Source organism: Lynx rufus, unplaced genomic scaffold (assembly GCF_022079265.1).
Source record: "Lynx rufus isolate CCGP_SWC_20201006 ecotype Redwood Valley unplaced genomic scaffold, mLynRuf1.p SCAF_16, whole genome shotgun sequence".
Classification (NCBI taxonomy): Eukaryota; Metazoa; Chordata; class Mammalia; order Carnivora; family Felidae; genus Lynx; species Lynx rufus.
The window spans coordinates 2,775,086-2,786,396 of NW_025814830.1; the positions used below are offsets into that span (position 1 = coordinate 2,775,086).

Genomic DNA, 11,311 nt, shown 5'->3' on the forward strand with positions numbered 1-11,311 from the left:
CAAATAGCTACCAGGGAGCTTTGTGAATGAATACAGATTCCTGCCTTCTGTATCAGACTCTGTCGATCAGATGGCTTGGTGCTGCAGTGACCTAACCCATATTTAAAAACGTACCTCCCCAGGTGATTCTGATGGAACAGCATCAGTTGTAGATCCTTATTTGGGAAACAGTTACCTAGATGGTATTTGGAGCTGGGAGAGCCAGGAGATGGAAACACAAGGAAAAAACACAGTTGCTCAATCTTCAGTGTCCCAAGATTATGAGACATTCACACAAAGTCCCTTATTATCTAGTAGCGAGTTTATCTAGTATCTTAGGGTGGGATGAGATACAGGAGACATGCCCACTCTCCTATCTCTGGAATGAACATTCTGGAATGAATGAGGGGGACTTCCTGGATTACAAAACAGATTTGCTTATTCAGATGCACTTGGAAATTCACTTTGGGGGAACTCACCTGGAAGAGAATCTGGTTCTTCTAGAGGATCTCTCCCAGTGAGGTTAGGTTGTAGAGCTGAGGAGGCGGCCAGACGCCTGTTTCCTTGCTTAGTTTTCTGGAAGCCACAAGGTGGAGCTCTATTTCTAAGTCTGTTTTCTTTAGTGCTTAAAGGACACCAAAGCTGGGATTGTTCACTGCTGCTTGCTTCCCTTTGACCCCTCAGCTCTCCCTGTCCTAATAAATCCAAATTTAGAGAACTGCAGTGTCTGTATGAATGGGTTGCCCTACTTGAATCAGCCTAAATCCAGAAGCTATGAAGTTTTCCTGGTATGAAGGAGAAGGGATCTGAATTTCCCTGAACTGTTAAAAAAAAAAAAAAAAGGAATATAACAAACCTAAGGGCAAAAACAGATAGAAGATAAACATGGAGATTAACATATTTGCATAAAGGAAATCCCCATGTACCACCAGCAGTAGAGATCACAGCATTCCAGAAGCCATCAGCTGCAACATACATTTTCCTGATCAGTTTCTCTCCTTTCTTCCAATTATATAACCACTATCTTGATTATGGCAATCAATTCATCACTTTCCTTCATAATTTTACTGCATAGGTCTGTATCTCTAAACTATATAGTTTAGGGGCATCTGGGTGGCTCAGTCATTTAAGTGTCTGACTCTTGATTTGGGCTCAGGTCATGAGCTCATGGTTTGTGGATTTGAGCTCCGTGTCCAGCTCTGCACTGATGGTGCAGAGTCTGCTTGGGATTCTCTCTCTTCCTCTCTCTGCCCCTCCTCCACTTGTGCTCGCCCCCTCTCTCTCAGAATAAATAAATAAATAAAAATACAGTTCAACTTTATTAACTAAAAATTTTGAAAACATAAATGGAATGCTGTACATACTGTTGTCTTTTTATTTTGTCTATGTGATAGATTCATGTTGTAGTTTTTAAATATTTTATTGCTGAAGAGTAATTTACTATTACTACTTTACTATTACTATTAGTAATTTACTATTACTAACTTTATTCTGTTAATGAACTTTTGGGTTGTTTATAGTTTGGGGCTGTTGTAAACAATTCTACAGTGACCATTTGTGAAAACATGTGCTGTTGACATGAATATATAAAATTGAGGGTATGTGGGATTGCTGGGTATAGGGATCTTTTTTTTTTTTTTAAGATTTTTTATTTTTATTTTTTTTAATGTTTATTTATTTTTGAGAGAGAGAGAGACAGAGCATGAGCAGGGGAGGGGCAGAGAGAGAGGGAGACACAGAATCCCAAGCAGGCTTCAGGCTCTGAGCTGTCAGCACAGAGCCCGATGTGGGACTTGAACCCACAAACCATGAGATCATGACCTGAGCCGAAGTTGGACGCTTAACCGACTGAGCCACCCAGGAGCCCCTGGGTGAAGGGCTTTTGATAACAAGACTACCTAATATTTATTTTGAGTTCTTTCTTTTGCCAATGCATCAGGAAAGTATGTTACACAGTAATGGATTATTTGCAAGTGATTATTTGCAGAAAGCCAAAAAAAAAAAAAAAAAAAAGCCGAGTATTATTGTAGACTGATTTATGTCAAAACAGAAGCACCAAGCAACAGTCAGAGTGCTTTACTTGAAGTAGAAATTCAAAACCAGATTCATAAAAATGTAAGCCACATGGGAATTTGTAAATCTTGTAAACTGCAATGATATGAGGGTCAGAGATCATTTTAGCTAGCTTTAAAGGTTCTCACTTGGGGTGCCTGGGTGGCTCAGTCGGTTAAGCGTCCAACTTCAGCTCAGGTCATGATCTCATGGTTCATAAGTTCAAGCCCCATGCTGGGCTCTGTGCTGACAGCTCAGAGCCTGGAGCCTGCTTCAGATTCTGTGTCTCCCTCTCTCTGCCCCTCCCCTAATCATGCTCTGTCTCTCTCTCTCAAAAATAAATAAAACATTAAAAAAATTTTTAATAAAATAAAGGCTCTCACTTGATATTTGGATGATACCATTGTTTATTCATCAATTCAATATTTATTGAGTATCTGTCTATCACATGTTGGGCACTATTTTACACATATGGTATGGGGATCCATTGGTGAACAATATGGACCAAAATCCCTGCCTTCAGATAGCTTACATTCTCATTATGTAAAGGAAAGCATACCAAGTACTACACACAGTTATTATACCATTTCATGCCAATAGATTTGACAGTTTGGATGAAATGGCTAAATTCATTAAAAGTCACAGTTTGTCAAAATTGATGGAAGAGGAAATAGAAAATCTGAATAGTCCCATAACTATGAAAGAAATTGAACTCGTTACTAAAAGCCTTCCCAGAAAGAAAACCCAGGGCCAACTGTCTTCGCTGGTGAATTTCTGAACATTTATGAAAGAATATAGTCAGAGAAATCACTTCCCAAGTCTGTGTAGGAGGCCATTAGAAGTTTGGTGCAAAAGCTGACCAGGATATTAGTGGAAAGGAAAATAACAGACCCATCTTTACATAAACATAAATGCATAAGTTATAAACAAATCTAGTGACGTAAATTATAATTAGACAAAATACATCATGACCAATCCTGGTTTATTCTAGGAACGCAAGGGTAGTTTCACATGCAAAAATCAATCAAGGTAATGTATGATGGCGTAAATAAAAGGATAAAAATAATATCTTCATATATGCATAAAATTCATTTGATACAGTTCTATAGCCATTCATGATTTTTAAAGGAAGAAAACTCTTCGTAAACTATTAATACAAAGAAATTCCTGTAATCTTATTAAAAATAGCTTAAAATAAAACCTACGGCGAACATCTTAATGGTAAAATAACTAAAGTTTTCCCCTTACCATACCCTCTTATCTAAGCGTTACCAGTTCCCCATCACTTTCTCTTCTCCTCCCTTGTACCCCTTTACAGTCTCCACTTATCCAGAGGAAGAAGCTGAGGCCCAAAATCCAAAAATGACATCTTATGTTACTTTTTCCTTTCATGATGCGTGTCTCAGTATGACCCAAGGTAAGATGGAGCTGGAAATGGGAGAAGGGTAGGAGCATACAGAGCTCAAAAATGTCCCCCAGCTGCCCTCACATTGCCTGTAACTCTGCTTCTTCATGAGGTAAAGTGGATTTGTTTGTTGTGTCACTGGTCTGGGATAAGTCCTCAGTAAGGGCCCTCTCCAGACTGGCAGGCAGGGAGTGGATCAGTCTCTCTCGGAAGTCTTGGCCCATGAAGACGTAAAGGATTGGATTGAGGCAGCTGTTGAAGAAGGCCAGGGAGCTTGTTGGATTAGTCAGGACATCAAGGATTTTGTACTTGCCCTCAAACAGTATCTGTTTGAGCCAGACTGTGCTTAAAAGGGCAACCATTTGAAAGGGGAACCAACAGAGAAAGAAGGAAGCCACAACAGCAGTAAGGACCCTTAAGGGACGGCTGGATTTAATCATGCCTTTTTTACGTATCTTGGCAGCAATGAGCCCATAGCAGATAGCAACAATGGACATTGGCATACTGAAGCCAATGATAAACCGGATGATCCCTCTGATTGTCAACATGGTGATAGCCACCTTCAGCCTCTGTTCAATACTGTTGCCCCAGTGTGCAAAGTTGAAAGTACAGTATATATTCCCTGTTCCATCATTTACTGTAGTCAAGAAGATGAAAACTGGCAAGGTAAGGACTAGGGCAAAAATCCAGGGTCCAATGATGAGTTTTGTAGCCAGACTTACAGTGCGGTGGTTCTGGGCCCAGACTGGATGCAAGACACAAATACAGCGGTCCAGGGCAATGAAAGCAATGAGGAAGACACTTCCAAACAGGTTGATGTCCACCACAATGTGAATTACCTTACACAGGAACCAGCCAAAAGGCCACCGTTCTTTCATGGCCATTGAGACAATGAGAAATGGCAGAGTGGCAGTGAAAGAGAAGTCGGCCAAGGCCAAGTTCAGGTAACAGATGGTGGTGACACTGCGTGCCATCCGGAATCCAGCCACCCAGATCACAAGCCCATTGCCCAGGATGCCAAGGACAAAGGTGATCCCAAGCACCACCAGTGATAGGATCCACAGAACAGTGTAGCCAGCAGACTCGTGGAGTATCTCTTCATATTCATTCGGAGTGATGGAGAGGTTGGTTTCCATCTTGCACACACCTGAAACATTTCAACAATGGCCATTTCCAATCCATGAACCATCTTACAGCCTCCCTATTCATGGACAACATCAACTACCACTCCAAGTAGGACCCCCACTCTACTGAAACTTGGCCGGTTATACTATAAAATTGACACTCTTTTGGCTATTACTTTGGGAAAGAATAGTTCTCCATATTCCCATAATAATTCATATGCATTCCACCTATCAGGCTGATTGCTTAGCCAAGAGGATTACAAGGCTCCTGTTTACTAGCAGAAAACTACACCGAGGGTGAATAGATAAGAGAAATTGATTAGGAGCCAGTTACAGCTTAGTGAGGGAAGCGCTAGACTCAGAGTCAGCAGAGGAGGCACATTGCTTAATGTCATGCAGAGTTTCTCAGCCTTGGCACCATTGAACATTTGGAACTGGATAAATGCTTAGCTGTGGAAGACTTTCCTGTACATTGTACAATGTTTTAGCAACATCCCTGGCCCCCATCTAGCAGCCCCACCCCCAGTTGTGACATGCAAAAGTATCTACAGACGTTATCAAATGTCCCCTGGGTGGGTGGGTGGGGGAGAATCACTCCCAGTTGAGAGCCACTGTTAACAGTATGAAGAGTGTTGGGCTCTGGGGGGAGGTCAGTCTGTATTCTCATCTGACACCTGCCCAGTGGGTTCTTGGTGACATCTCTTTGAGCTTCAGTTTGCTCCTCCACAGAATAGAGGCCATTTTATGGAGGAGACTGATTTTCAGGTGAGGGTTAGTTGAGAGCGGACATGGAAGTCTTTCAGGCAAGACCAAGTGAGTCTAACAGATGGGAACTTTCTGTTTTCCCCAGGCTCTATGCTGTGCCCTGGGGCTTAGTCCTGGGCCATCCACGCATCATGGAATCTCAAGTTCAGGTCAAGTACAGTGCTCACAACAGTAGCAGCTAGTACTTGCGAGCATTTTCCATATGCCAAAAGTTCCTGTAGCCCTCACCACAACCCTTGTGTATGGCGTTTGAGGATTGACGTGTGCCAGAATTTGAGCTCAACCAGACAGATTCCACCAGAATTGTCCTCTCAACCTTCTTCCACCTGCTATACTTCCATAACAGAGTCAAGTTCTCTCTACCCACTCACTAAGCACCCTACAAGGCACTCAGAAGGGATGATGTTGCTGCAACAGGGAAAGCCAATTGTGCAATGACAGGAGAGGAAAGGCCAGTGAGACAAAGTTGTAAAATTAGGTATATATTTTTTTTTCAACGTTTATTTATTTTTGGGACAGAGAGAGACAGAGCATGAACGGGGGAGGGGCAGAGAGAGAGGGAGACACAGAATCGGAAACAGACTCCAGGCTCTGAGCCATCAGCCCAGAGCCCGACGCGGGGCTCGAACTCACGGACCGCGAGATCGTGACCTGGCTGAAGTCGGACGCTTAACCGACTGCGCCACCCAGGCGCCCCCAAAGTTGTAAAATTAGGGCTGCACCCTGGTTGCAGTGTGGGACACAGAACCTGCAAACCACAGACGATACCCCAGTGGATTATGATGACTACTATTTGGTAAGCCCCTCAAATGTGCCAGTCACTGTACCTTTTATGATCTCCAATTACAACAGTCTTGCTTTTGGATAAGTATGATTACCACATCATTGGGGCGCTTGGGTGGCTCAGTCAATTAAGCGTCCCACTGTTGACTTCTGCTCAGGTCATGATCTCGCTGTTTGTGAGCTTGAGCCGAACATCGGGCTCTGTGATCGCGGAGCCTGCTTGGGATTCGCTCTCTCTCCCTGTCTCTCTGCCCCTACCTTGCTCTCTCTCAAAATAAATAAATAAACTTAAAAAAAAATAAAAAACTGAAGTATCATTACCACATAACGTAAAAGGAAGCCATGACTCTGGCAGGGGAAGTGACTTGTCCAGTGTCGCAATTACTAAGGGGCACAGTTGGATTTCTGACCGAATTTCATATGGCAGCTCAGCATTTGTGTGTCTGCTGACTCTACTTCTCCAGCATATTTGCATTTCCAAGTTTTGAAATAACTGTTGTAGTTCCACTTCCTCCCGTCTGCTTTTCCCTGGCCTCTCCCCTCCTCATCTGTGTGCTCATCTGATGCCTTTGCCTCATATTTTAACGGGAAAATGGTAACCATTGGAACTTTTTAGCCTTCCCTGCCCCAAACCTTCCAATCTGCCTGCACTGCTACAGTCAGTGTAGAGTTCTCGTTCATCCCAGTGGCTACCTTCCCATGTTTGCTCTGGATCCCTCTCTACCTCACCTTCCCAAGAACTTTCCTCCTGCATTATCCCTTTTTCTTTTTTACCAAGAACAAAAACCCAAGATTTTCTTAAAATTAGATTATGTTATCTTATCTCTTCCCCTTACAAAGAAACCATCCCAGGGGCTCCTGGGTGGCTGAGTCAGTTAAGCAACAGACTTGATCTGGGCTCAGGTCATGGATTCATGGTCGTGAATTCAAGCCCCGCATCAGGCTCTGTGCTGACAGTGCAAAGTGTGCTTGGGATTCTCTCTCCCCTCTCTCTCTGCCCCTACCCAGCTCTCACTCTCTCTCTCTCTCAAAATAAATAAACTTCAAAAAAAATTTTTTTTTAAATAAAAAGAAACCATCCTGGGGACCCAAGGGGCCCAGTTGGTCAAACATCTGACTCTTGATCTCAGCTCAGGTTTTGAGCTCAGGTCTTGATCTCAGGGTCGTGAGTTCAAGCCCCATGTTGGGCTCCACGCTGGGTGTGAAGCTTACTTTAAAAAATAAGTGGGGCACCTGGGTGGCTCAATGGGTTAAGCATCCAACTTCAGCTCATGATCTCACAGTTTGTGGATTCAAGCCCTGAGTTGGGGTCTCTGCTGTCAGCACAGAGCCTACTTTAGATCCTCTGTCCCCCTCTCCTTTTGCTCCTCCCCCACACTCTCAAAAATAAACCTAATAAGTAAATAAACAAATAAATGAATATTTAAAAATAAAAAGAAACCATCCTGTTCTGTTTTTTAAAGATTTCATTTTTAAGAAATCTCTATACCCAACATGGGGTTTAAAGTCACAGCCCTGAGATCAAGAGTCACACACTCCACTGACTGAGCCAGCCAAGAGCCCCCTCTAAATTTCACTTTCAATGTTAGGGCAGCCCAGGGTTTGTACCTGCTCCCCTCCATCCTCTCTATGTAGTCTTTCCATAGGTAGTATCATCTGGTCTCATGGCTTATAATACTACACTGATAACTTTCTTTTTAGGTTTTTTTTATTTAAGTCATCTCCACACCCAACAACCCCGAGGTCAAGAGTCCCACACTCCACCAGCTGAGCCAACCCAGGGCACCTATACTGAAAACTTCTCATCTAAGGCATCAGCCTTGGCTTCTCCTTAGAGCTCTAGCCTGATATAACCACCTGACTTCCTGACACCTCCCTGTGGGAATGCCATAGGCACTCCAAACCTGACATTACCCAAACCAAACTCAACTATTCCATCCTCCCAAATCTGCCTCTCTCACAGTATCCTGTATCTATTTGGAATGTAAACACCCAGCTGTTAAAGCTCCAAATCTAAATCGTATCCTTGCTGTCTTTGCCTTATCACCCAAAGCAATCCAAGTTTATAGATTCTGTCTGCAAAGCAACTGAATCCACACCCAGAATCACTTCCATCTCCACTGCCCTTGCCCACGCCCCCTCTTCTGGTCTGCATGTTTCCACTGACCTTGAAAATAGCTTGTTCCTGTTCCGAATGCCTCCCCCCACTCACCCCAAAACATCCATTCTCCAGACAGTGGCCATATGACCTTTTAAAAACACAGATCATGACATTATTCTGTTCAACACCCTCCAGTGGTTTCCAAACTCCTAACTCAAGCTTACCAAGCACTGTTGGATCTGCCCTGTCTATCCTTCTTTTGTGACCCAATTTCCAAAGTGTGAGGGAGTCCCCACACCAACAAACAATTTCCAAGAATTCAGCTCAGTTCTGACACCGTCAGATCACACCGGTTAAAGGTTCAGTCCTAAAAGATGCCCCTCCTGCCCCTGGGCCAAATCAGACACCAGCTGCAAGCCCAGGGTACCTGTGCGACTGACTGACTGGCTGTAAATCAGAGGTTCCCATAACCTCTTCCTCACAAAACTTAATGATTTCCAGAACCCAGAGAAATATTTTACGTACTAGATGACCAGTTGATTAGAAAAGGTTGTAACTGAGGAACAGCCAGTTGGAAGAGATGCATAGGGCCAGGTATGAGGCAAAGGCGCGAGGCTTCTATGGGCCCTCCAGGTGTGCCGCTCTCCAGGCATCTCCATATGTTTTCACCAACCCGGAAGCTCTCTGAACCCTGCGTCCTTTTGGGGTTTTATGGAGTGTTCATTACATAGGCATGACTGATTAACTCATTGGGGTTAATGAGGATTGGGGATTGAACTGGGGATTGAACTCAGTTTCTACCACTTCTTCTCTCCCTGGAGGTCAGGGGGCTGAACCTGAAAGTTCTGGCAACCAGCCCCCAGCCTTAGGTGCCTCCCCCAAATCACTCATTAACATAACAAAAGACACCTCTATTGCTCTCATCACTTAGGAAATTCCCAGGGTTTTAGGAGCTTGGTGCCAGAAACAGGATGAAGACCCGACATATATTTCTTACTATGTATCACAACATCACACTGGATCGTACTTCATACATTCACTGTGATCTTACATAATGGGCTCCATCCAAATTGAATTCCTTCAATTCCTCCAACATGCTGAGCTCACTGCCATCTCAGGGCTTCTGGATCCTCTGTTCCTTCTGCCTACGATGCTCTTTCGGGCTTCCCACATTTGGCTCTTACTGAATATTCAGCCCAAGCTTAGATACTAACATGTTCAGAGGCCCCACCTGGCCCATAATGCAGAGGAGCTATACCAGATATTTTTCCTGTGTATCCATGTGTTTATTTTCTACTCTAAATATCTCCACATTAGCATATATGCTAGAAGACTACCAAATTCTTTCAATGTTATACTTCTAGAGTAACGCTCTCCAATGGAAACATAAATGTAAGCCATAAATATGAGCCATATATGAGGGTTACCATTCTCTTTACAAAGTAAATTGATTATAATAACATATTAACTTTGATAATATATTCTATGTAAGCCAACATATCAAAAGAATATTATTTGAAAATGTAACCAATATAAGAGTCATGAGTCAGGGGGCTCCTGGGTGGCTCAGTTGGTTGAGCGTCATAATCTCACGGTGAGTGGGTTCGAGCCCCACTGTGCTGTCAGCACAGAGCCTGCTTTGGATCCTCTGTCCCAGTCTCTCCTTGCCCCTCCTCTGCCTGTGCTTTCTCTCTCTCAAAAATAAATATTAAAAAAAAAAAAAGTTACCAATCAGATATTTTACATTCTTTTTTCATGCTAAGTCTTTGAATATAACATTGGTTTCACACTTCCCAGCACATCGCGGTTTGGCCTAGCAAGAGCTCAACAACCATATGTGGCAAGTGGATTCTGTATTGGACAGCCCGGCCTAAGGGCTTAGGAGGAATCTGCCACACGGTAGAGGTTCAAATAATAAGTTTTGAAATTGTCAAGCCCCCAACTTACCACCAGCTGAGATCCTTTTTCTGTCTCTAGTTCCTGGCTTCCTGCAGAGTGACTCAACTCCGGCAGATGCTTTATTGGACAAGGGGGAGGGACAGTGGAGCTGGGACCAATCAGGTGACAGAAACCCAGGCTTCTTGCAGTTTCCAGAAAGCAGCCTGGATGTGTTGTCAGCATCCCCTTCTTAGAAGTCTGAATATTCCCCTCACCTCCAACCTTCTGCGGGAGACAGGAATTCAGCCCTCTAAATGTCAAGAATCAAGGAATCTGGACGTCCAGGCCCTCCCTTTCTCCTTCAGGGATTCAAGAAAATGAAAGAAACAATTAGATGAGAGGAACTCAAGGCAAGCAATACAAAGCATAGAAGATAGTCAAAATCTTGTTTCTCTACTCACACAACAGTTTTTTTGTTGTTGTTGTTGTTTTTTAGTTTATTTATTTATTTATTTTTAAATCTTTTTTTTAACGTTTTATTTATTTTTGAGACAGAGAGAGACAGAGCATGAACGGGGGAGGGGCAGAGAGAGAGGGAGACACAGAATCAGAAGCAGGCTCCAGGCTCTGGGCCATCAGCCCACAGCCCGACGCGGGGCTCGAACTCACGGACCGCGAGATCGTGACCTGGCTGAAGTCGGACGCTTAACCGACTGCGCCACCCAGGCGCCCTTAGTTTATTTTTTAAGTAGGCTCCATGCCTGGCATGGAGCCCAAAATGGGGCTTGAACTCATGACCCTGAGATCAAGAGTCAGATACTTAACTGACTGAACCACCCAGGCACCCCTGCCCATGTAGCACTCATGATACCAAAAGTGTAGTAAAGGGCTCAGTCCCACAAGCCTGCCCCCATTTCAGATGCTACTTCTCAGCTTGCCACCTGTACTTCTGACTGACCAGCTAAATCAGGAGCTCCTGTGACCCCCTTAGGTTCAATAATTTGCTAGCGTGGCCCAACAAACTCAGGAAGGCAATTTGCTTGTGTTTACCAGTTTATTATGTAAAGGTTATGACTCAAAAACAACCAAAGCCTGTGTCCATCTTGTCATTTCAGATGAAATAAAGAACAATAGGGTCTGTATCAACTCCCAGGCACAGCTGGACAGCCAAGGAATCTGTGGGAACCCTACTAGCTTGTAAGTAGTTAATCAGCACTACCCTAA

At 43.7% G+C, this 11,311-nt stretch overlaps 1 protein-coding gene across 2 annotated transcripts; it reads right to left on the bottom strand.

Annotated features, from left to right (window-relative positions):
- Positions 1 to 2,420: 2,420 nt before the first annotated feature.
- Positions 2,421 to 10,260, bottom strand: FPR2 (formyl peptide receptor 2). 2 transcript variants are annotated; one of them, XM_047077513.1, is made up of 2 exons: positions 10,157 to 10,260; positions 2,421 to 4,583 (listed from the first exon to the last, which is right to left on the bottom strand). In XM_047077513.1, exon 2 carries the CDS (start codon positions 4,570 to 4,572, stop codon positions 3,517 to 3,519), a length of 1,056 nt encoding a protein of 351 aa, XP_046933469.1. In that variant the 5' UTR covers positions 4,573 to 4,583; positions 10,157 to 10,260; the 3' UTR covers positions 2,421 to 3,516. The 2 variants fall into 2 exon arrangements, with proteins under 2 accessions (XP_046933469.1, XP_046933468.1); XM_047077512.1 differs by lacking the exon at positions 10,157 to 10,260 and adding an exon at positions 8,735 to 9,028.
- Positions 10,261 to 11,311: the final 1,051 nt, after the last annotated feature.

Coding starts and splice junctions, on each gene's coding strand:
- FPR2 (XM_047077512.1), bottom strand. CDS start 8,795: ATGCATCTCTTCCAACTGGCTGTTCCTCAGTTACAACCTTTTCTAATC. Junction 4,584..8,734: donor TCTAATCAACTGGTCATCTA/GTACGTAAAATA, acceptor GAAATGTTTCAG/GTGTGTGCAAGATGGAAACC.